This window comes from Aulonocara stuartgranti (assembly GCF_965226115.1).
Source record: "Aulonocara stuartgranti genome assembly, chromosome: 18".
Taxonomy (NCBI): Eukaryota; Metazoa; Chordata; class Actinopteri; order Cichliformes; family Cichlidae; genus Aulonocara; species Aulonocara stuartgranti.
In genome coordinates this window covers 20,395,712-20,422,454 of record NC_138954.1, presented here as the reverse complement: position 1 = coordinate 20,422,454, position 26,743 = coordinate 20,395,712, and the positions used below count along the sequence as shown (strand labels likewise).

Below are 26,743 nucleotides of genomic sequence, written 5' to 3'. Positions count from 1 at the left end.
CCTGTCCCCTTGGCAGAAAAACAGCCCCATAGCATGATGTTTCCACCCCCATGCTTCACAGTAGGTATGGTGTTCTTGGGATGCAACTCAGTATTCTTCTTCCTCCAAACACGACGAGTTGAGTTTATACCAAAAAGTTCTACTTTGGTTTCATCTGACCACATGACATTCTCCCAATCCTCTGCTGTATCATCCATGTGCTCTCTGGCAAACTTCAGACGAGCCTGGACATGCACTGGCTTCAGCAGCGGAACACGTCTGGCACTGCGGGATTTGATTCCCTGCCGTTGTAGTGTGTTACTGATGGTGACCTTTGTTACTTTGGTCCCAGCTCTCTGCAGGTCATTCACCAGGTCCCCCCGTGTGGTTCTGGGATCTTTGCTCACCGTTCTCATGATCATTTTGACCCCACGGGATGAGATCTTGCGTGGAGCCCCAGATCGAGGGAGGTTATCAGTGGTCTTGTATGTCTTCCATTTTCTGATGATTGCTCCCACAGTTGATTTTTTTCACACCAAGCTGCTTGCCTATTGTAGATTCACTCTTCCCAGTCTGGTGCAGGTCTACAATACTTTTCCTGGTGTCCTTCGAAAGCTCTTTGGTCTTGGCCATGGCGGAGTTTGGAGTCTGACTGTTTGAGGCTGTGGACAGGTGTCTTTTATACAGATGATGAGTTCAAACAGGTGCCATTCATACAGGTAACGAGTGGGGGACAGAAAAGCTTCTTACAGAAGACGTTACAGGTCTGTGAGAGCCAGAGATTTTCCTTGTTTGAGGTGACCAAATACTTATTTTCCACCCTAATTTACGAATAAATTCTTTACAAATCCTACCATGTGGATTCATGGATTTTTTTTTCACATTCGGTCTCTCACAGTTGAAGTGTACCTCTGGTGCAAATTACTGACTTCTGTCATCATTTTAAGTGGGGGAACTTGCACAATCGGTGGCTGACTAAATACTTTTTTGCCCCACTGTATATCTCATGCTTTAGATACAATGAAATAAAACACTGTTTACTTTTTTTTTTTTTTTTAAACAAATCGGTTTTATCCAAACACATTATGTCTGGATGGATGGATGACAATGATAGTCCAAAAATGACTCATAAATGTTACAAACAATAACATATCACAAGAGTCTTTGGGGGAATAACAGTTGATGGATATTAAAAATGGGGATACATTATTTTGAGTTATGAAAAATAAAGATATCAGGCTGGCAATAGGTAGGATGATGGAACAGATTTTGAAACTGAGGAGAAGCTGCTCTCAAATTCAGCTGGATGACTCATACTGAGTCATACTATAAGGAGTATACAGTGTGACCTAACGTGGTTGTCATTCACTTAAAGCTGAAATGGCTTTTTTCATCTCTACAGCTCATTCCTCATACTATAAAACTGCAGAGGAAGAGTTTTAAAGAGTTCCGCTTATTCTGGTGATAACTTACAATTTAAAGTGTAACAGTGCAACAGTGTTCCCACTGTTGAACGGTGGATCTCTCCACCCCGTTTAAAGAATAAAAAAAAAAAATGTAATAAACACTTTCTTCCACTTGGCGGCAGCATATACTGCTGTACTGTAAAATCTGAGCCTGATGTGTTTGTGAGCTTTATTTAGTTTCGCTCAGCTCATATAAAGTGGTCTGACAGAGGCGATGAGGGGAAGCCCTTGATCTTAAATACAAGTACTGATTTAAAAATAACATAACTCAGAGAGCCAAGTATGAGGCCCACTGGAAAAGTAGGACAGCGGACGTCTTTAGTTAAATCATAAAAGAGATCAAACTGAGAAAAAAGATGAGTAAATCTGACTAACAAGCCATAAAACATTCGCCAGACATTGCATTTTAGGTCATGTAGGAAAAACAAACCCAAAAAACAAATAGAAAACTGCCTGTGTTTTTGGATAAACTTCCAGACTGGATAACGAGGTTTATAAGTTACAAAAGTTTCTCTCCAATGATTTTATGACTTGTTGGCATGAAAACATACATATAAATATGTGTTTGTTTGTTTGTTTGGTTTTTTTAAAGCTCAAATAATTGTGATTAATCACTTAAGAAAATGACATAACGACTCCCAAATGGTGTTATTTTAAACATTCGTCTTTTAGATCGTGACATGAACATATTTGATGTGTTTGGCATTGTTCCCACTGCACTTGCTGCTGGGAAAATAATATAGAGATCCAATTTGCTGTAACTTCTACATGAGATGCATTTCTTTCACGGCTCCTCGGTGAGTTACATGCATTTTTTTTTGTTTTTTTACATACCAGTACAGTCATAGGGAAAGAGTTTTCCACAGGACTGCAGAGATTCCTGTGGAAAACTAAGTTCATCCCATGATTCAGTAGCTTGTAGCTTGTAGAAACACATTTAGCAACAATAACTTGAAGTATTTAATTTAATTTTAGTAATTATTTAATGACTTCTATCTATCACATTATTGTGCAGGAATTTAGTTGGCTTCACATTTGACTGCAGAACACTTTGGCATACAGAGGAATTCATTGTCGACTCAACGCCTGCAAGGTGGCCCAGGTCTTGTGGCTGCAAAACAAGCCCAAATCATCACCCCTCCACCACTGTTCTTGACAGCTGGTATGAGGTGTTTGTGCTGATAGTTTGTGCTGTGTTTGGCTTTCTCCAAACTTGTCGCTGGGCAATGCCATGCTGTTTTTTTTAAATAGTAGAGGCTTTCTCCTTGGAACCCTTCCAAACAAGCTGTACTTATTTAGTCTTTTTCTAATTGTACTGTCATGAACTTTAACATTTAACATGCACACTGATGCCTGTAGACCCTTAGATGTAGTTCTCTGGTTTTTTTTGCAGTTTCTCTGAGCATTACACAGACTGACCTTTGGGTGTATTTGCTGACGTCCACTCCTGGGAAGACTGGCAACTGTCTTGAATGTTTTCCCCTTGTAAACAACCGTTCCCACTGTTGAATGATGGATTTTAAATTGTTTGGAAATGACCTTATAAGCCTTCCCAGATCGATGGGCAGCAACAATTACTTCTTTCCTGCTTGAAAGAAGACTTCAGCTTTTATAGAGGTGCTCACACTCGCCGATGATCAATAAAACAAGAGCATTTGTTTAGCAGCATCTGGCTGATACTTATTCTGTTAGTGCACTTAGCAGTTAGGGTGTACTTGGTTTTTGAGGACAATATAAACACTTGAGCTTTTCTCACACGAGCCCATACATCTGTGGCTTCATGAAGGCAAAGGTACGTGTATTGAGTTGAGTAGACTTGTCCCATTAAGCTGATATTTAACAATCATAAAAGTACAGGGAAGGGCAAACGGAAAGCCAGAAGAGTGAGAACAGTGCAAGTATAGTTGGGCATTTTTGTGCGCTGTAAGTAGAGTGAATGATTGACAGATACTGATTGTGTTTGAATCACAATATAAATGTTTCTGTCTACTGAAAAGAAACTGCAAAGGGTACTAATAATTTTGTGAAATGATTCCCAACATACTTGGGAGTGTACACTGGATAGCGCTTTAGAAATACTTAAATATTGCAGCTCCTACCCGATGGCAAGTTCTTCTGTTTCTCCAGTTTCACACATATATAATTTGTAACTTAATGAGCTTAAGACATGGAGACACCGCACAACTGCACTAAGCTGTTACCTTCTGTACGTATATTATTATAAGCACTTTGGTGTATGTAAAAAGGGTAGCTTTACAGACTCTCATAGGATAACCCTCAAGTATGTGTTAAAATCATCCTGAGGGAGCTGGTTGTTTATCGTCTACACACAGAAACAGGACAAAGCACTCAGTGTGCTCTGAACAGTTCTTCCTGTGTGGCAACACTAGACAGCAGCTGTCACCTCTGACATCATCACCAGAGCCCATTGGCTCTTTTCAGGTGTCAGTGTGCCCCGCTGCACTCTGACAAGACAACTTAGGTAGATGGTTCGATCAACTGGGAGACCCAGCACTTTTTTTTCCTAGCTCAAGCTGAGCGATGACTATGATGGAACACACCAACCATTAAAGAAAAACAGGACACAAGACTGTTGAAAATCTTACAATGTATATAATTGACACAAGATTTCAGGTACAACAGCAAATGAGACATTTTAGATATTTTTCAACCTCTTTCTGGCTTCCATGTTCACCACAAGAACAAACTCTCTGTCGATAACAATGAAACGAAAGTAAATCAAAACAGGAAAAATAAAAGTATTTTTGTCCTCATAAACTGGCACCCTTCAGATGTGCCTCCAAGTCTCAGCTCAGTGTGGAGTAAATCTGTTTCGTTTTTCTTCTCTTTTTTTTTTAACGGCTGGATAATCAGCTTTGCATTATTGCCACCTACAGTGATGAACGAAGGCAGGATTGAGGCATACACACTGATTTGAGATCAGTGCCCTTGACAATCTGTTCTCCTTCCTCTCACACTCGGGGGCTTAATGTTTACACTGTTTCACCATACTCAGACAGGAGACATCTTGCCGGGCCATATCTACGTACACACACCCCCCCAATCGATAGTTGTTTCTGGAAGGTGTCGACTCACATATTGATCAACCATCTTGTGATGTCTTTGTGCAGACAATGCCATTTATTGGCCTCATAAAAGTGCAGGTTTTTATAAAAGGGGAGGGGAGCGTGGGGCTTTGAACAACAAATTAATGAGATCAAAAGGTCAAGAAGGAGTGGGCATGGGGAGGGGTTGTGCAAATTTCAGCTAATGACATTGTGAGGCTGTCATTGAAACTGGAGATGTGAGCCTAAAGTTGTAAATCATCTTTGAACTGGAATGTCACCATCACAGTTGAAGTACTTCCTTTTATTATTACAGGGCTGCATGCGCACCTTCACATTCATATTCAGATCTTTTCTAGAGAGTCTTAAAAAGAGGACCTATGTGGCGTGCTTGCTAAACGGTACTTTTGAAGTTGTTGTTTTTCTCCTCACCACCAACATCTTGCATCATAGCATCTCTCTGTTTAAATCTTAAAACTGATCTCAAAGTATCAAAGGCAGTCACAGGCAGATTTCTTAACCAGGGACTAACAGAAAGACAGACAGACACACACGCACACACATATTCACACAGCAACAAATCGTTCATTAATAGAGCATATCAAAAAAGAAGTTACCATTAAAATAACCTGTCATGTCACACATAGGGCAACAACAACAACAACCCCTTTTCAGAGCAGAAACTAACCAAGTATATATCAGATGTACTTCTAAAACTCTGACAGCACCCCACGCTATCCTAAAGCATTCGGAGTATTATCAGCAGGGAGTGCATGTACTGTAAATGATTTTTCACAACATGAATTATATAGAGGATTGTCCCAATGCACAGGTGAAGTAATGACGTACTTTAAAAATCATGTCCACCTGACTCCTCTGCATCCTGTCTCGCTGTTCCATGAAATAAGATTCCATCAATACATATGATCATTTATTACAGTGAAAGTTTTGAAAATGCAATTTCTGAAAAACGAGTTGTATTAAGCTCCTGTTACTGTCAGTTTAATAGCACTCTGTCACACCGTGTTAGTGCAGTACATTTTAGTTCATCTCATTTCTGTGTCATCCGAACTACTGTCGATTCAAAGAGGCGCTATCGTCAATCCCTCTTCTGCGCTTTCAATCAAAGACAAGTACACGCATTCACACGCAAACGAAACACATACGCGGGCATCGTCCCATCATCCTGCACGCAGCACTCCTGAATGAGAACGCTGGCATTGCTTTGAACTAAATTGTGGTACATGTTTTCTCCCTAGCAAGCATCAAATCGGGCAGGGGGAGAAAGCCTTAAACTGTGTTCCCATAACATTCCCAGTAAGGTTGACACATAATGAAGCACTGTGTCATTGTCATATTGCCTTGCTACAACGCAGAAGCACGAGGAACGCTTTAAAGGTCATTATAACTGATGAGTGGGGAAAAGGGCAGAGGAGGTTGGCAAAAAATAGGCACCGATATAGAAATGTTTCAGATAATGAAAGGCGGACATGGATACTGACAGATGATGAAAAAATAAGCGGTAAGAGCACACAACGATCTTGCTTTTGTCAAATTTTGGGAACTAAAAGCATGTTTTTTTAAATTTTTTATTTCCCCCTTCTACAAAATGGCAAAGAAGCAATCAAAAATATAGACGTGCACGGTGTGGCTTTTACTGTTATATGGATCACTGCGGCAATCAGTCATGAAAAAAAAAAAATCGATGATACTGAAATTATGATTCTAATCACAGGAACACTGGGCCATTGCGGGGAACCCACAAAATTTTATGCATATTATATTTTTGCTCTCCTGTGAATGTAAAAGGAATACTAAAAGAAGTGCAGCAGGACAGCGGAGCCTCTGCTTTTGTGTGCATTTCTGCTGTGCTACAAGACTCCAAGATCATTTCATTCAATCCTTTGTCACAGGGGTCATCTTAACGCGACACCTCCTTTCCACGTAGCACACTCTATAGCGAAAAGCTGCTTCCATCTGAGACCTGTCCCAGCCGAGCACGTGCTTTGCTTAAACCAGAATGTTGAGTTGATGCTACACTGCCAGCAGGTTCTGGAGAGAGGGAGGGAGGGAGACAATCTCGGTGGGGCCGGGGGAGGAGGGTGGGATGGGGAGTGTAGGAATAAGTGGATGGATGGAGTAGAGGACAGACCGTGTTACTCCTACACCGGGCGATCGTGCCAGTGTGACTGTGATCACGGCTATTATTACAGATTACATGATGAAATGGCAAAAGTGCTGACGCTAAGTGCTCTCAACCTCACTGTGTGAGCGAGTGCATACAAGTAATGATACTGTGAGGCTTAATGCATTAAGAGGTTTGATGGGTCATGCTGTCCAGATAATTCTCCTTTTAAAGTCAGCAGATATTTTTTTCTTTTTCCTATAAATATCTAAATGTGATTAAATCATTTTGGGACAAATATAATCATAAATAAACAATTCCCACGGTCACAAGTGGAATACCGACACGTAGTATCTGGGTGCCACTGCAAAAAGCTCGACTCTCCCTCTCCCTATGGTGTCAACACCAACATACTGTTAGCAATACAGTCTCGCACACGCTTTAGGAGCAGATATAACCTCAGAGAAAACCAAACACCAAAAACAAAACATTAGAAGATGCAAAAAAAAAAAAAAAAAAAAAAAAAAGACCAGCTCTAAAGGTGTCATAGTATAGGAAGAATAAAAGATGAGAGCAGAACAAAAAAAACAAAAACGTTTATGAGTACTCATATTTCCATTTTGCTCCAATCCAACACCAAAAGGAAGTCCATCCATGTGATTTATTGTTGTTGTTTCTTTAGATTTCTTTAGTTTTGGCAAGCTAACTAACCCCCAACTTCTCCTCCCTCCCCTTTTCAACTCTCCCCAACCCCCGGTGCCCCAGTCTCAGTCCCAGTTGGCAGATTCCACCTCGTCAATTATCGCCGGAGCAGCAAAATGAGCAGTGTAAGCAGGTAAATGCTGATGGAGGGAAGGTTCTGCATGGCTGAGCCTTTCACCCTCTCGTTTTCTGGAGGGTAGGGAATGGCCACAGGTCGGTCAGTGATGGGGAGAACAAGGCGTGTATCCCGGGAACACATGTCATCCGCGCACCCGCTTCCTGAGCCGCTGGCGTCATCACCTATAGACACAGGGTACGGACATGAGCTCACTCTTCCAACAGGAATAAAGCTGTCACTAACCCTATTAACCATACAGTGCACATAAAGTGTTTGTTTAACTGCCAGTAAAAATTTGGCATTGACTGTTCAGGGGCAAAGAGAATACGGCTATGAGTCAACATTGTCATGAGTTACTTAAATTACGTGGTATGAAAAATGAAATCAGATAATCAAAAAAGGCATTCCTGATTTTCACAGGTTTAGTTGGAAAACATGTTTTTGATTAATCGTCAATGGACAAAGATGCCCTAAAAAAGCTTTCAGCATAGTGTAGTTGTTGTAGGGAAAACAAGACACAAGACACCTGCAGCTCATGTACAGGAAATGTAAGTTGTAACAGGATATTTTATGCAATCATGGGTATTTTCAGTCTAAACCAAGTGAGTAGCATAAAAGAGTTAAAAAATCTACACAGGAAGCATAGTAGGAGTAGAAGGCAGAACAGACAGGGTGAGTTGCAGGTGAGGTGTGTCTGTTTCTTTATTTTTTATTCTTTAATTTGAGAGAAGTTACAATAATGTAATCATGAGTAGGTCATCTGATTTGAGGTTTCTTGTGGGCTGAGATGATAAAGATTACTCACTGGTGTCCTGAAATTCCACATCCTGGCCATTTAGAGCATTCTTCAGGCGGTGAGTCATAATCTTCAGCTGCATTATTTGTTGGCGTATTGTCATGTCTGGTTTGGTGATGTCAATTTCCACTTCAGGGTTGTTGATCTGACTGGCTAAGCCGTCATTCATTAACTCAGGAAGGTACCTGTGAACAGTTAACAGCCAGCGTGCTCAGCACCAGGTGGAAGTGTGCACAATCAAGCAATTCGTTTTCTGGATTTTCCAGGATTCTGGAGAGTCGCTTTCCTTAAAGATGTCGTCATTAGCTTAGCAGACTCAAGATGAGTGTAACGCAATTAGCTCTTGTGACAAAATGTTTCAAAACAAGAAGAAAGCCATACTTTAAGCTAATGCAACAGGACCACAGAGCGACTGGCATACAACAACACTGTGCATATAGCACCATGGAAAGTATTCACCCCCCTCCCTGATTTCTTAGTGTTTTTGGATCTTTGTCACACTTACATGTTTCAGATTATCAAAGAATTTTCAATATTAGACAGAGATAACCCAAGAAAATAAAAATGCAGTTTTTAACTGATGATTTTGTTCAAAAAAGGGAAAGAAGCTTTGGGGAAATTTTGGCCCCCTCTCCTTTGCAAAATGATCTCAATTGAGCCACATTGGAGGGTTTTTGAGAATGAATGGCCTGTTTAAGGTCATGCCAAAGCATCATAATCAGATTCTCTTTGAGCTTCAGGGTATGAACTGATGGCCAAACATTCTCCATCAGGACTTTCTGGTAGAGAGCAGAATTCATGGTTCCATCAGTTATGGCACGTCATCCAGGTCCTGAAGCAGCAAATCAAGATCTTTTTTGGTAAATGTGAGACAAGAATTTCTGTTCTTTTTGGTAAACAGTGGTTTTCTCCTTAGGAATCTCCCATGGCTGCCATTTCCGCCCAGGCTCTTTTTTTATTGCTGAATCATGAACTCTGACCTTAACTGAGGCAAGTGAGGTCTGCAGGTCTTTAGATGCTGTTCTCCTGTGACCTCCTGGATGAATCATTGTTTAGACCTTTAAGCCTGCTTCACTTTGTCAGACAGATTCTGTATAAGTAATTTCTTGATTCAGCAGGTCTGACAGTGGTTAGTGAAATTGAACTCAGTTTTCCAGGGAATGTGGTAATGGTAGTTTTGGATAGCATTTTTAATTTTATTCAGTATTAAAATTTGTTTGATCATCTGAAACATGTAAGTGTAAAAATATGCAAAAAAAAACAAGAACAAGAAATCAGGAAAGAATAAGGAAAACTTTTTCACAACATTGGAATTCTGTGTTGAAGTAATAATTTCTTCATGGGTTCATATTCCCTACCTGGCACGGTTGTTGCCATTCCAACACTTGTCTTCGGACCCTAATCCAGTGGCCACTCTGTCACTGCAGATGAGATTTGGGAGAGAAGTCCAGTATGGCCTATTGTCCCCCAGTATTATTCTTACATCAGACACCTGAGGCAAAGTTGTTGAGAGCACATTCATGAGCATTTATACTTTCCCCCCCCCAAAGTCACAGTATGCTGTCACACACCAACAATAAGAAACACTCTGGGTCCCTCAATAACCAACTGCAGTGTTCAGTCATCTGACACATTTATCCTTCCAAGCATTCATTCCCGTCTAATCACTTCATAGTTATCTGTGCGTAGGTGAAATTGAACAGCAAAAGTGGTTCAATTGGCCTTGATGACCAATGACTCTTCCTTTAAAAAACATCACTATGAATGGGACAGATTAGGCCATCAGAGAGCAATAACAAGGTGCCAATTCAGTTGGGTACATACTAACCAATTTTTCGATTTTGTCAGAGCTGGCTTCCAACCTGTCCTCCACTGTAAACGTCCCTCGCTTCATGATTTCATCATCTGTGCTGGTGGTTCCTGCTTCCTTGGGTTTGCCACATGTCTGGAAAAGCTGGGGAGGAAAAGGCAAATCGAAATGTTGAATGAGAAGATAAATGGCATAGCCGTTAATAAACAGCTGAAACAGTCCTAACAAAAAGAGGGTTTCTATTCTTTTTTGTGTGTGTGTGTGTGTGTGTGTGTGTGTGTGGGGGGGGGGGGGGGGGGGGGGGTATGTATTTACTATATCTAATATTAAAAAAAATAAAAATAGTAAAAATAAACCAAGAATAATAACTTGTTTTGTTTATGTGCATAACCTCGTGAGTCAATGACAGCATCACTTTAGCAGAATGATTCACAACTCGGAAAGTATTACTCGTCCCTAGGGGCTTTGGATTTTATAAATGCTACTCAGGGAATACAGTAAAAACTGCAGTCAATCTGTCATCCAGTCTGGCCTGCTTAGAGGAGCCTCAAGACTTTGAACCTTCACACACACTGTAACTATTAAAAAGAAAATCCTATCTTGAGCTGCTATTAATTTTATTATGACTCACACAACATCAAAAATTAATTGATAAACTCCTTGTTTCAGGGTTTGAGTAAGCAGCTTAACAGTTTGGCTTTGACTCAGTTACAGAGCAGTGGCATATATTTCCATATAGGCTACGCAGTGTAATATCTGCATTTGGCATAATTCGTCAGGAAAGCTTGTAACACAACATATGGCTTTTGACATCAGTCGATTATGTATGATAGGAAATAATCTATCCAACACTATAACTCTGCGCGCCATATTACATGAAGATCAGAGGCTGAAGCTGTGTGTGATTACATACAGGACCAGGTCAGCGGCAGACCGCCAGTCCACTGCTAACCTCAAGGGAGCCAGCCTCTTAAACAGCTAACCAGCACAGAGGAAGCTTTGTCTTTCCTCTCAACGTCCACGCCGTTTCCCACCTTTACCAAACTAATCAGTCAGTTTTTCAGTGCTGCCAGTTGTTTTTAAGGCTCATATAAAACTGTTACCCAAGCACCATTAAAAAGTTAAGTAATTGCTTGGCCTGAAGGCTCTGTCATGACTCACATGCCTTCATTTGAAATCAAATATCTGGAGCATGATAACAGCATTAATGTAGTGGGAGGAAATGTGTTAACTGCATATACAAAGCAGGGCAATGAAGTCACATAGTGACCCAGCATGTGAACTCAAGTACAAATGTTCTTTTGGAGGGAACCAATTTCTATTAGTTTGTGTTTTTTTAAGAGATTTCAGATTCTTTTGATTGCTAACTACTATTTTTACGGCATTACCAAGTGCTAAGGATCTTTAAAAAGCCAAACGTCAGCTACCAGTTTCTTCACTGACTTTCACCCATATAAAAAAAGCAAACAATGCTTCAATTCACATCTATGTTTCCAAAAGTTTTCCAAATTAGTAATTACATTGTTAGCAGAAACTAGAAACAAGTAGGACCACCTGAAAGTTAGCTTAAGTGTTCATTTCAGTTGTCGATGATAGTTTTAAGACTGTGGCTCAGCTCACAGTATCGTTTGATGTCTTTTTTGAGGTGCACAGTAAATGCTGATCACATCGTTTCGACCTGTATGCGTGTACCAGTGTGTGTTCTGACCTTGCTGTTGATGCTGGCTATATTCTCCATCATGGCATTCATAGCTTCTGATATGTAACTGGGAAGGGAGAGGATCACACTTTCCACACCAGCAGGGTCATCTAAACGGTCAGCCACCTGGATCATTGTATCTAAAGAGCCATGAGGCACAGTTAGTGTGAAGAAAGTGCGAAGTGTTTCATATGTAGGGCCTCAGTGTGTTGATAGCGTGACTCCCCTTTATTAGAATCAGGTGTGGGTTGAACGTTTGAGCTGGGCATATGGTTAAACTGGATTCATATGAGGGAGTGTATGTGCGCCCCACCTGCTAGGTGCCTCCACTCTGTGTCGAGGTCAGCCTGGTTGGCCAGACAGCCCTTCATGACGTTGGTGCAGTAGTTCAGACAAGGTCTAGCAGACGGCATCCCACGGCAGTGGGGACAGTAAGTCATCTTCATTATGGCTCGCATGCACTCCTGGCTCATTGGCACCTGGGTAAGACAGAGATATAAATAAACATGCACCACTTTGATAAAAGAAAAAAATCAAGTCAAATACTGTTTGGTTAAGCTTACATGAGAGACAAAACTTTGCACGTTTGACTATTTAAACTGTTAAACTGCTTTTGTACAGAAGACATGAATATGGAAAATGATCTGTTTTAATAAGATGTGAAAATGTACATTTTGTTTTAGCTACACAATGACAGTGGCAGCAGTAGGAGGTCACCTCCCATGATGACCTTTTTTTTTTTAGTTTGCACCAGGATCTCGTTCATCACAGTTTCCTTGGAAACTAGTTAGCAAGAATTAGCTTTTTGTTTCAAATGCGATGAAAAGGTCCTGACATTCATACAAGTATTTTCAGTCTCTCACTCTATCCTTCCTGTCTCTTGCACTCTTCCCTCTATCCCACAAGGCTGTTCCCCCAGGAAAAGGCCTTCGTGCGTGAAAAGTGAAACTGGGTTAATACCAGTAAGCTCTGTTCACAAGAGAGTACAGCTATGCATACAAAACCTAAGGAAGTGTTGGGTGTGTGTCTGTGTGTGAGAAAGAGAGAGAGAGAGAGAGAGAGAGAGAGCAACAGAACGAGTCCAGCTACGCATACAAAGCTTCTCTAAGCCGACATCTGGGCCAGCCTAATGCTTTTCCGGGAAACTGCAGTTCCAACAGCAAAGTCATAGTTAAAACCAGCTTTTAACAAATATACAGTGAAAATAGGACAACAATAGGGTTCATGTGTGAAAATAATTCAGATATTTTTCTACAGATGCTTGTTGATATTAGGGGAAACGAAACTGTTCTTATTCATGCTAGCACTGATTTCTGAAGTCCATAGCACTGTTTCCTAAAAACAGCTTCCGAGCAACATTTATGGGTGTGTATTTTAGTACTATAAGTAGTCAGTAGCTACTTTAATGATAATATCAAGAAAGATCATTGAAATTTAATCAAAGATTTGACTTGCAAAACTTTATTTTGACACTTTATCAACTCTACATAAAATCTTAAACCACATTAAAAATAAAACAAGCACTGTAAATTAGTTAACACTTGTGTGTAAAAAGGGATCGATAGAATTTGGTAATTGGTCTCAGTTACACACGGACAGCAAAGAAGTGACACAGAAAAAGAATAACCGTGTTCCCAGGCCTGATCTCAAGTCATTTGAGACATGAGTCAGATCCTCGTCCCTGCCCTCCTTTATTCCCTTCCTCCCATCCGTACTCTAGTTCTTGTTAACCAGGGATGAGTCAGAAAATTGCTTTTTTTGGTGAAAGAGAAGAATGGAGTGTGCAGCGAGGACTGGGGAGAATAACTGAAAATGAGAGATACAGATGTTAAAACGCTATTAGATTAACTGAGGGGAATTTAAAAAACAACAACAAAAAAACAAAAACTGGGAGATGTTAATGAAATCCTCCTGAAAAGAGATTAATCGAGTGTTTCCTACATCATCCATGCAGTGTCAATACTGGGAATCACTGGCACTGCACAAGAGACGTGAAATGTGCAGTTCTGCTGTGTTGCTTGTTAGAGGTTAATGTTGACAACTTCCCAAGGCTGGCAGCCTGGAAACTGTGGCACACCTGGCTTTAGGAAAGTAAAAGCTTTCAAATTATAAGTAGTAATACAACCCATATCTTATTCCTACTGGAGTGCAGAAACCCATCTCGGTTTGATAAAGTTCGACATATATTCCTTGATATTTTTCGCACATGCGGATCCTCAATGTCTCTTTCATACTCTAAGTCGTCCTCGCTTCACCCTCACTGCATGCTTCCCATACCTGTTTGTACATTGCCCACAGCAAATGTCCATGAAGACACACCGTCTTTCTTTCTGTTTGTCTCTCCTCTGTAATTAGTAAGGATATATGGACAGCCTCTCCTCCCTTGTGTTACAGAACAAGCTGATCCCGACTCCTTGCCTCCAGAGTGAGCAATTCGCGTGGCCTACTTCCTACTCTCCCCTTACCCGAGGGAATAAAACAGTCTGCAAAAAAAAGTTAAGGACACACGTAACAACTGGTGCAGCCCAAAGCAAAGCAAGGGAGGAATTAATACTCAACCAGAAAGCCAGACAGACCTTCCTGCTGACACCTTTTTTTCTGTCTTATAAAAACATCTCTAAAATTATCACTCTCTCTCTCTCTCTGCTTTACTCTATTCACAGCATCCTTTAAGGATACTCTTTCATCACCTGCCACCACAGCTAAGGCTTATCGGGAATTCATTTCATCTTTCTTATGAAAACAAACTTCTGTGGAGGACTACAAGGATTGGAGGCACACACATACACAGAGGGAATTTTGTCTTATCCTGCCTTAATACCTCCTCCAGCAGCCTACAGTAAACACCTTCAGTTACTGACCTCTTTGCAAGTTTCAGTGCACATTTTTTTTTTCTAAAAAGAGAGGCTGCCTCATTAATGCACATGCATTAATCTACTGCTAATAGAATTTCATTGGAATGGAGGGGAAAGCTGAAATTAATTTATATACAAGATACAGCCACAGACAGAGAACACAGCAGGGTGTGGTTGTGGGAAACAAACAGAAACTACTATTCACAATTTACAAGGAGAAGAGCTGCAGAATTTAAAGACAACACACACACACACACAAAAAAAATGAGAGAGTAGGAAGATAAGGATACGAGAGGAAGCTGGATTTTGTCAAAGCTTTCCTATATCTGCCCCCCCCCCACACACACACACATTTTTCTCACTGTTTTAATTTATTCCTATCAAGCGCAGTGCTGTACCAATCTGCATAAGTACAGCACAACTGTGACTGTGTGCTGGGAGGACAGCGACACAGACAAACACACAAATTATACATGTGAAGTTGAACAGTTGGCTGATGTCTGCACCTCGTCCAGTCAAATCCTATCAGAGAGGCCTTGACTCGGAAGAAACTTGGCCTTGCGTGTTTTTTGAAACACGCCAAAAATTCTCTTTTAAAACCAGACTGACCAAGTGTGCCCATCGTGACTATTCTTGCACTACAGAGTGCTCTACTCTAAATAGGACAGAAGGCACTCCATGACCTCATTCAGAACGCAGCAGCTCCAATACCCTGGCATTAGCGCTGAAATGACATTCTGTAATTTTGTTAAAAGCTGCGCTAATTATTTACTCGTTTTCCCCGAGCCACCCTTGTTCAGTGAACTCATCACTCACTACTCTTCAGCACTGGCAAAGTGGTCGAGGATCATGCCTTAAAAAAGGCGTAGTAACTCCGGGAGAAATGTGTGTGCACATTTTTAGTACCTTTCAACGCTGGGGTTCAGTCTGTATATGAATATGTTTGTCTAAAAAAGATGCTCATTAAAATAGCATTGATGGATCATGAATAGGAATTGCAACATTCCCCACATGTATTCTGTTGTTTACTCCTCCACCTACTTGCAAAAAGGTCAAATTGTTTTTCTGCATGTGGTACGTTAGTTCAAGAACCCCGGGTCTTTGTACGTCTGACAACGCCCACAAACTAATCACATACATTAAAGTGACAGGAAAGAGCACAGTAGTTCTCGCCCTTTACCCTTTCGTGGTCATTCACAGCACAAAGTTATCAAAGAAATACCTGTAATATTCATACTTTTTTACAGGATCTGTTTCCTCAAAGCATTTTTCACTGAACCTCATCTCTCTCCACTCTGCTTGCCCACTGTCTGACAGCAGATATTTTTCACAGGGGCATCAATACCGGCCACCTCCCTGAAATTATTTCTCAGTCTCGCTCTCATCTTAACCTTACTCTTGCCTTTTACAAAGAGGGGATCATTTCTCTTGGGGGAAATTAACCTGCCTCACAGCCTAGGGAGACATTTTTCAGCGTGGAGAGGGAATTAACTGTAGTTGCAGGGGCAAGCTGAGCCCGAGGCCATGCTTCGCAGAGTGTCTTGCTTCTGCTAACGCTGATCTGAGGGGAAAAGAATCAAAACTGAACCCTGTGGAAAAGTATTTTTAATTTTTCTTCTGTTTATTTACTCACACACACACACTCCCCCCCCCTTTTTTTTTTTTAATTACATAACTCTGTCATTATACAGTGAATGTGACTCAGGCAGATCTGAAATATGCTCGATTAATTTCTGGATCTCGCAGTAATGTTGTTCGGGTGTCACTGAATGCTACTCGTTATTTTGCAGAAACATTAGTAGAGCTGCTGATGTTTGTTTGTTGCCAGCAGCATTTTTTTTGCCTTACATCAATACCTACAGCGCTGTACCGCACAGAAATAATAAATGCTTCTGAAAATCTGTCGTGATGTTCATGTTTCCACACAAGGGGCAGCGGTTTTAACTTCATTAACATTATATCAGCCAGGCCTCTGACAAAGAAGATGCCCCGAGTTCTTCCACACAGCTGACAGCTCAGCTTCTCTGGATGAATCCTGAGCTCCACCAGAGCTGTCGGTACATTTTTATTAAGATGCCCGTTATTATGTACAAAACTAGATTTCGCTGTTTAAATTATGCATTGGGCCTGGAACTGCAGAGGTGAGGGCAGGAAAACAGAGCTGCTGCTCAGTCTAAAGGATCATGCAAGATGAGAAGAAATAGTTTTACCTGGGATACTCTGCGTACGGCTTCGCCCGCAGTCACCAGGCCCTGAACAAACGAACGTGCAGCCACAAGCGTGCGCGTGACTTTCATCTTCATTTGACGGGGTGTGTCTCCAAAAGGCCGCAGTGTGTCTATCTGCTTAGACACACACTCCAGGTAGTCCTCACCTGTAATCAGCAAACACATTAAACGAAATCTTCAAGTAGAAAATCTCACCACTTCTCAAGGTTTTGGGTTAACCCCTGAAGGCTGAAGCTAAAATGATTTAAAAGTAAATAATAAATCATTTATTTTATTTTTTACTCAAAAAAAATCTTACACATGCATCGGACCTTTTAGCAGTTTCTTTAGACCTGATGTGTTACATGTGTTGCTTTTGATATATTTTAGCCTGCTTCACTTTGTTAGACACGTTGTACTTAAGTGATTTCTTGATTCAACAGCTCTGACAGCAAGCAGGTCATCAGGTGAACAAAAGATGTGGGTAATCACAGTTGAAAGCAAATTCTCAAGAAACTAGAGCTGCTAGCTGCTGCAGTGTGCCAGGTTCATGGTATTACTGTAATAAACCATGCATCGACCAGTTTCCAATATGGTTAACAGAACATGAAATAATCCCAAGCCAAATAAAATAAGTTATTTTTTTGTTTTTTTACTGTAGCAGAGAGCCAGCGAAAAGCTTTTAGCTGTTATGTGCGTCCAACAAGTGAACTAAATGTACCTATGACATATTGCCCGTTTGCCTGGAAAAAGAGCTTCTCCAGGAGCCTGATCCAGAAGTCATTAAGTGTTTCTTCCAGGTTGATGTTGGCTCCTCGGTAGTACTTCTTCAATTCTGTGTATAACTCGGAGAAAACATCCGAATTCTTGTTGTATAGAGAGCCCCAAGTTGAAGTGAAAGTCTCTTGTAGGTTCAATTCAGAGCGGTTCAGCAAATCTAGAAAGTGACCTGAAAACGACAAAAATTTAAACAGCTGTTATAATGTGAAATATTTGTATTCTCGTGTTTTATTACTTTGCAATGTGCTGCTCCATGTAGACCTTAATGTCACCGTTTCAAAATAAGTCAGAGCCATCAATACAAGATGCGTCAATACAGTACTCTTTTGCAAAAAAAGTCACTTATTCCAACACAAAATTCCACTTATTTTTTAAATGCTTTGTGCTGCATGCCAACAGCCTCACACTGTCAATGAACCTTAAGTTAAAGTATGCGAGAATGCCTCTCTAGGGCATGTCAGGGAACTGACAGTGCTTGGGGGTTTGGTTATATACTGCTCCAAGTGAGGATTTACAGATATGGTTAATGGGCACATGCACACATTCAAGCGCACAAGCAGATAAACAGAAAGAGTCAACTAGGCAGGATGTCACACTTGGAGAAAATCATACAAATTCATATCCAACACTAATGTTGTATTGTTTCACAATACAATCTAATACAGCTTCACCAATAATTACAGACTAAAACATTGCAAAAACTCATAGTAGTATAGACGTACATAATGTTAAGCTTAAGATTGATTTAACGTAAAGCTTTTAGATAGCAATATACAGGAGTAAACAAGAGTATCAGATGAGACAGGTGTAACGGGTAGCTCATTGCTATCCTTGGGCTTGTGTTGAGAGGTGTGCACATTTTCAGTTTGCTTTCATAAATCCCACATTTTCTGTGGCCAGTGGCATAAACAAGTTTACATCCATTTTATGTATGAACTCAGAAATTCAGCCCTGTTTCTGCAAGATTATGACAACAAAAAGTTCAACACGACAACAGTGTGCCTTAACCATCCATCCATTCCAGCCAACATTTGCATTTCTTTGTTGACTTTAGTTACAAATAGGGTTGGCACCTTAGTGAATTTGAGTGTGTGTACATCCTTGTGGATATGGTAAGTGTCTGTGTGCTAGGGAGATGGAGACTGTAGTCTGCAGCAGTATTTATTTTGCATTATAGGTGTCTTATCTTTGGCAACAACCACCCACAGTCGAGAGGCACTGCAAAAAAGGGGGATGCTGCAGCCCCCACATGGGACCCCTTTCCTGGGGTTAGCTTAGTCCCCTGATGCAGTTATTTAAAAAACAAAACAAAAAAAGCAACATCACAGCACTCACAAACATCCATCTCCCACACTGTCTTGCATATTTAAAGAAAATACAAACACACCCTGCCTTGTAGGAAAAACCGTTCCGAGTGATACGGTAGCAAAGCTATAACACCCACATGAGCAGAGCCAATCGGGGCACAGTAAGACAATCACAGCACTTGGTGTTACATAACATGTTAATATGCTAAGTCCATCCTGACCCATCTGTGTAGCATTATCCAAGCTCTGGCCTTGTTGGATACTGTATCTCTGTTCTGCCTTCCCAGTCATTAATAAACCCTAGCTGACTTTGCTCCATAGCTGCTGGTCTTTGCTGCTTTCTGGTAAAAGAAATAAAAGTGTGAGAGATTTGCTCATTTTTAAACCCTTTTTTTGTCTTTCATTCTTCTCGCAAACACTCTGAGGCTTATACTTTTCCAGTTTTGATTTTCCTATTTTGGGTGGTGGTTTAATCTTGGGAACGTGCCGGGATATTTTTCTGTTTAAATCAAGCTGATTTTCTACTTTGTTTTGGTTTCTAAAACGCCATTCCCTGACGCAATAGAGACCATTATCACATTCTTGTTCTCTGCCACATTTAATTGCCTCCTGGAAATGAAAGACAGTGTAAAATGTGGTTTTGGACTGCACGTTTTGAAGCTTCAACATTAGTGTTTTTAGTCTCTGCCATTTTTTTTCCAAGCCAGAAATTACCTTACGTGGATGTAAGGATCTAATGCTAACTCATCAGCTAGTCCCAGAGGCACTACAGTTTTCGCCACATCTGCCTTGGCCTCTTTTTTAAGCTCCAGAAGTTGCCCCTTGCTTCAAACCCAGAATAATGGCAGGTCAGATTATTTATAGTATGCTTCATGCTCAAACCCTGATGATGATTTCTTAAAACTGGCAGAAAGCAAGCAAGTCAAGTAATTATCTAATTTGAGGGCTTACTCCCTGATGACAACAATGGTAGACCAGGTTAAACTTTGTAATATATAATACTTTAGATAAATGGGGGGTTGAGTAAAACACTGTGATGATTAAAGGCTGAAAAGGTTGGTGCAAACTGCTTCAGCAAGTTACAGAAGACATTGCTAGCGAGCTTCTAATTATAACTACAGACTTCATAGCACAGAGAAAATGTCAACACATCGAATGCCATCTTTGTGATGCAAATCACTTCTTATATTGTAATGCTTGGCGAGATAAATGCTTCTGAAATGTAGCAGCTGTATATCCAGTATTTATTACACAGCAGCTGCATGACACATCGCTCCCCAGTTCCCCAGCCTCCTGTCACTCAAACTATCTGCAAACACAGCACTGGACCAGACTCCACATACCAGCAGAGCTACATGCATGATAGGAGAACTCACATTCTTATATATATATAAATCGAATCAGCACACAGAGAAAGCAACTTCCAAGTGACAGCGCATTCATATGTACACAGTGAAGGATCACAGCCCCCGCACGAACACACACACACACACACACACACACACACACACACACACACACACACACACACACACACACACACACACACACAATCCAGAGTACACAGCAGCAGTCAGACAGACAGAAGGGAAGCTGCTCTGACAGGTGCAGATTTACTTTTAATCTCTATTAGAAATTATTCCTGCTGTGTACTGTCAGCCACACTGTAAATAAGTCTGGCTAAATGAAATGGCTTTCAGCAGAATAGCAAAGGATGTTGTTCAGCTGCTGAGGAGAAGTTGTTTTCGCCATTCAATGCACAATCTGCATTTCTGTTTACAGTTTTTTGCTTGGGGCATGTTTTAAGTGCTCACATGTGGAGGGCAGATCTCGGTAAATGGTACAGTGTTGTACAGTTCTCCTCTGCCCTTTAACTCAAGTGAGTAATAGCCATCATTAGTATGACACAAACCCTCTGTGCATGTGTGTGTGCACGCTCGCTCGCTTGGGCTATTGTGTGTGAAAATGACCTTTCTCATTCTTCATCGGTTTGCATCTCCATGACATAGGGAGTCATATGACTTCCCTCTCTATATACGCCCTTTCTTTTACGCTCACCCACAATCCTCCGCCATCCCTCAAAGCTTAACCTCTACACTTTCTCCCCCGGTGTCTGCTCTCTGGGGGAAAGATTGATGGGAAAGGATGCTTAATTGCCTATATCCCAGCACACCGGGTGTGGAGGGGACAGACGGGACGAATAACAGCAGAAACAGCTGCACGCTATTACATGTGTTTACAGTAAAGCTATACATATATGGCGAATGCTCATGTTAAAAATGGAGAAAGATTCAAATAATGAGGTCAGCAAATTTACAAGTAATCCCTATAAGCCAGAAGCTCAGCCTTCAGACCGCTTTAAACACCAAGTTTCTGACAGTGTTTGGCGTACGATGTGTATGATATCGTTAATGCAGTCTTCTCAGGCACACGGCTCTGTCTGTGAGAACACAGCAGCCCTATTTGCAAGAGGCAGCCAGTCAGAAGAAATATCCTAATCTATTTAAAAAATAACTGTTGCTGTCAAGACTTACACATTTATCGGGCAAGAAATAAACATTTATCTGCTGGGAACCTAAAAAGCCAACCTGGTATATAAACTCAAACTCTAATTTGATTGACAGGTCAATACATACACGAAAAGGAGTTTCTCAGCCTCAGGAAACCGTCTGTGTACATAACTATGAGCAATACATAACACTTCATGGCCAACAGAGTGGGTCTAGCCACAAATACACCACGTGGTGCACATCAAGTTTAACAACAACCATATTACAGCTCAAAAACCTCAAATATGAAGCTCACACTTACTACTGATTGTGGCGTTTCGCGATTTGATGTCATGATAATATTGTGTCTGCTGCAAACACCAAGCACACTTAATGCATTTCTTCATAATTAACAGCTATAACTTTCTTTAATGTGACAGCAGATCAAGAAAATCGCTAACATCACCAAAGCGACACTCTACACCCGTCACATTCTTGCTTTCATTCTTTCATCTCTCTAACTGTCTAACACGCACGCGTGAGCTAAGCGAAGCATGTGTGTCTTAATGACTTTCTTCCTGCGCTGAGTGGGAAGTTAATGATTTCATTTGTAATCACTCTGAGCTTCACATCTAGGCCACCTTGACATGTCAGAAGCTTATTTTAAGTCTATTCCTACTTTCTCTTATTTGGATGCTTTGTAACCTCCTTAAATTACATACACGCACGCACACACACGCGCTTTAACACCTTGTATGTCTGCGCTCAGTTATTCTACAGCCCCCTGTATTCTTTCATGCTTTAATACAGTCCTTTAAACCAGACAAACAGCCTCACCTTCCATGTGCCCTCTTCACGTGACCGTCTGTCTGGCTTTAATCCTCTCCCTACTACTCAAGTTGTGTCACTGACAGAAGATTCAGAGAAAGGTACCAGTGATGTTACCCCAGCTGCCAATCACTCTTTCTTAGAGCTTGGACTGATCTCAAATGGTTTTCTCACATCAGGGTATTAACTGACTGAGTATTATGTCACTCATACGATGGGCTTAATGGGCCTGGGAACATTTACCACAGTCTAATAAAATTGGATCTCATGGAAACCATATCACTGAATGAAAAAAGCAAAATAAAAACAAACAAAAACAAAATTACAAATAGGTTCATGATTAGGCTCATTTTAAAAGTGCAAATTCTTTTGCAGTGTGCCTATTATCACCTCCTCTCTCTCTAGTCTCCAGTAAAACTTAAGCGTTTGTTTCCTCTAATTGGAAGGTAACAGTTCCTGGCATGTGCAGAAAATGTTTCAAAGCCCTTGTGACCACGCTTGAACACTGCAAATACTTCCAATCCCAGAATTGTTTACAACAGAATAACATTATAATCGAAACAAAATGGCAAAATAATTAAAGTAGAAGTGAATTCCAATTCTCATCTACTTTAATTTGTGCATACTGTACTTACAGCAGCTCATCCACTCACCCCCATATAGCTAGTGTATGGTCGTAAATAGCAAACACAAGGATGTGAAGGATGAGCTGTGTTTTGGCAGAGCACCACGTACTGACAGGGGCCGATCGGACAGATCAGTGAAGGAATGAAAAGGTAATAAAAGAAGAAAACGGTGCTGCCAAGGCAGCAATTGTATATTTCGCTCTTATTTGACAGCCTTGATTCTGTTTGTCCGTTTGACAAGTGCTGAAAAATCACATTAGCTGATGGTTCTTTGGCAGAGAAGAGAGAGACGGGGAGCAAACCATGAAGCATATGCCAAGAGAGAAGGAGGGAGGAAATCAGGTGGCAGAGATAGAATAAAAAAAATAAAATGAGAAAGCAGAGGACATTCAGTACATCTGCTATCGCTGAACACATATTTTAATACTGGAATATTTGTGTCTGTTTCTACTGCTGATGCCCTCTACATTAAAATATAAATTGATTGGTCATGCTTTTAATTTTTGTTGGTTGATGGCTGAGCATTCAGATAGTTTCCTGGGGTATTAAACACTGGTGCAATGATACAGTTGCTCCAGGTTTTTCTTCTATCCTGACCTCCAACTGACAGTGTTTCTAAATGATAACATTATTTTCAAATTATAGAGGAAAAAAGACTAAAAATGTGTTTCCCTTGGCCGATAGCCTAATTTCCACTAAATGAATCTAAATGAAAAACAGATATATGGCTCTGTGATAGACTGCTAGCTAAAAAATATCCAAATAACCAGCAAGACACACCTGAGTGATGCACTCTGGTGCTTTTACTTCCCTTCTCCTACGTATACTACTACCAATAATAATAAATAAATAAATAAATAAAACATGCATAAACAAACAACTGCTGACTTGGGCGCAGTGAATGCACAAATTCTAGTCTGGGAGCCATTAGACTGTTTATGAATCAGACTGGCTCTCCATCAATAACAACACTTATCACACACATTGTGCTCCAGGAACACTGCGAGCCCCTTAGTCAGAATTTAGATGCCGTTAAAAAGCCTCTTATATTAAACAAGCCGACACATCACATAATGCACGTCGTTTATCAGCAGGCCCTCTGCAAAAGCCTTTACTCCACTTTCTCTCTGTCTCCCCTCCTATTTTCCCTGGCTGGCATTATGCACCATTTACCCAAAGCTGTTTCTTCCTTATCCAGCTGGTTCTCTTTTTCAGACTTTTTTTTTTCTCTCTCTCCCTTGGTTGTTTCCACCAAAAGTCCATACCATTGCTTATCCTCATTATCATTTTGTTCTCTTTTATTCCCTTAATTTACTTTCCACTGCATTCCTCAAGACCATCCTTCCTCGCACATTCCTCTCTCCCTTTCTCACTTTTGTCCCTTTTTTAAAATTTTATCATTCCTAGGCGTCATCGCTCCTGGTGAGTAATGTGTTTGGCATAATTAGGCCAGCCTACTCCAGGTCTCCACTGACATGATTTGCATGCAGATAAAATGAACCGATTATGGACCACAATGGGAGTAGATGTCCTTGTCTCTCATGACATCATCAGAGGTGACCCTAAAAGCAGGAAATTAGAAGGTTTTGTGGTTTAGTACAAGGTGCAAGTGAACTGACTAAATAAAAAAACATTGCAACTTAAGTGTACAATTCAGGGATTTTGTGATCAGATGAATGAACATGCTTTGGAGAACCACTGGTCCCTGACAGGTTGTGAGTGGTTCCTGGAGGTTGCTGGTAGTAGCTAATGTGAAACTGATCTCAAAGAGGTATGTGGTGCTGCATCGAAAATCCCCTTGACATTGCTAACAGGTTACCCCGGTTGTTACTAGTTTGCATGGGAAGGCAAATGTTCTCAATTTTGATTTTGTGTCGCACTTTTTCAAGTTTCCCCACAGCTCAGAGAATAAATGACGAGTTTTTGCAGACATGTTTGTATCTTATATTCTCCAACTGGATGTGGAACGCACATTTTTTCCTACGTTGCCAGGGGATCACCAGCAGGTCTCTAGGCCTGTCTGACCTTTCTACTCTACCTGAGCACTCAAAGCACTGCATAGACCTTGCCTTTTTTTACTACTCATTCACACAAGCACTTTTTTCTATGCTGAACCTTTCTATCTAACATTCACACACATTCATATTCCAATGGATGCATCAGAGAGCAACTTGAGGTTAGCATCTTGCATTTATCTATCTTGCCCAGGAATATTTGGCATGCAGACTGGAATAGCTAAGAATCAAACCACCAGCCTTCTGATTTGTAAATGACCTGCTACCTCCTGAGCTAGTAAAAGAAAGTAAATGAGGTTGTGGTCCAAAAGCACCCTAGTTTGTCACATACTTGGGTTTATATAGAACTTTCTTAGTCATACTGACCACTCAAAGTGTTTGAGATTATAAACCACATTTAACCCGACATTCTTTATTCTGCTTTATTCTACACCTTTTATATACCTCATACACGTGGCCAGTTTATCCACATTCATGGGTTTGAAAATACACCCTTTACTACTTTAAAGACATGCTTAAGCTATCAACTCATATGACAGTGGTATAAGATAACAATTCATCAGATGACCGTGAAAATTAAATAGAAGGATCTATGGGAGTTCTATTAGTTTTGGCAAGAAAGAAAAAAGAAACACTCCTTAGGTCACGGTCCAGACAAGCCAAGTCTTAGAGTAGCTCTAGTCTGCAAAGCAGCAGGATCATGACAGGGGTTTTGTAATTGTATAGAGAATGTTGTAGGGGCAGGGTGTGTCTCACACTGTACCAACAAGTTTCGTATACAGTAAAAGTACACTCCTGCATTAAGCTGTATGTTTGAGATATACAGCCAATAACACAACACACACACACATGCACAGTGTGTGCACACAATTATCCAGATGTCACTGATGACACTATTAGGCCAAACAGTGCCTGCCAGGTTTAAGGTTTCCATCTGTTAAACACACCTGGCTGCCATCTAACACACAGCTCCCTTTGGTGCCATCACTCTCTTTGTTCTTCTTGACCTTCTCCCTCTCACTTTCATATGTAATCCCATCTTGCTGTCTCTTTCTGGTCCCCCCCCCAACACACACACTCTGCCTTTGCATTCCTTCTCTCTCTTTTATCCCTCAAGTTGCTTCATTTCTGCCCTCATTTCTATTCTCACTGACAAGTATTTGTTTGACTTTAATTTTTTATTTCTCCCAACACTGGTTACTCATTTAATGCTACATAAAAAAATCCCTTACAGCCAATCATAGTGACACAGAATAAATCACAAACCTGCAAACATACACATCTAAACATATAGTTGCATATATGCAGTGTACAGTCTCTCAAACCCAGAGTCAGCTGATGTGAATATGGCAGTCCTCTAATCTGCGGCTTGGTTGGTGCTTCTTCCAGAGTTCCTGAATCTAAAAAGGCCTAACTTCTCTGGGCTGGAAGAGTAACACCCTACATTTAGCCACATGGTGCAAGCTAGCCCACACCCTGCTAAACAGAGCCAGATGTGGAGAGACTGGAAGCATGGTACTGTGTCAAGTCACTGAACAAATAATGCTCCTCTCAATATGGCTAAAATCTACTTCTCCTCATCTGTTTGACCATATCTCCCTTAACTTTGCAAAAATACTTCATGTTTAGGACTCTTGATCCAGACACCCCACTTTTAAAACACTCCAATGCAAAAGAAAATGTAACAGTAGCGGTTTAACCGTAGTCTGACATAGAAGTAACGTGTCTTATTTTCCACTTCACAACAGCAAAGGCTAACAACAGGATGTCTTTAGGAAAAAATTGTTTTATCCTGCCAAACTGCTGGTCATGTGGTTGCAAGTGTGACACATTATGGTCCAATTAACCCCAGTCTATCGTTCAGCTCTCTTTGAGA

General features: G+C 40.8%; 2 protein-coding genes across 4 annotated transcripts in view; one reads left to right on the top strand and one right to left on the bottom strand.

Moving 5' to 3' along the window:
* Positions 1 to 26,743, top strand: part of LOC309693852 (uncharacterized protein) — a 548,750-nt gene that overhangs the window by 273,513 nt on the left and 248,494 nt on the right. The window lies entirely within an intron of this gene.
* Positions 4,037 to 26,743, bottom strand: part of gpc1b (glypican 1b) — a 71,018-nt gene continuing 48,311 nt past the window's right edge. For both annotated transcript variants that reach the window (XM_082513445.1, XM_082513444.1), the window contains exons 5-12: positions 17,544 to 17,771; positions 16,826 to 16,989; positions 12,074 to 12,239; positions 11,770 to 11,900; positions 10,080 to 10,205; positions 9,610 to 9,743; positions 8,261 to 8,436; positions 4,037 to 7,637 (exon numbers count right to left, since the gene is read on the bottom strand). In XM_082513445.1, the coding sequence (XP_082369571.1) occupies positions 7,435 to 7,637; positions 8,261 to 8,436; positions 9,610 to 9,743; positions 10,080 to 10,205; positions 11,770 to 11,900; positions 12,074 to 12,239; positions 16,826 to 16,989; positions 17,544 to 17,771 (1,328 nt within the window). In that variant the 3' untranslated portion in view covers positions 4,037 to 7,434. The remainder of the gene's footprint in view (positions 7,638 to 8,260; positions 8,437 to 9,609; positions 9,744 to 10,079; positions 10,206 to 11,769; positions 11,901 to 12,073; positions 12,240 to 16,825; positions 16,990 to 17,543; positions 17,772 to 26,743) is intronic.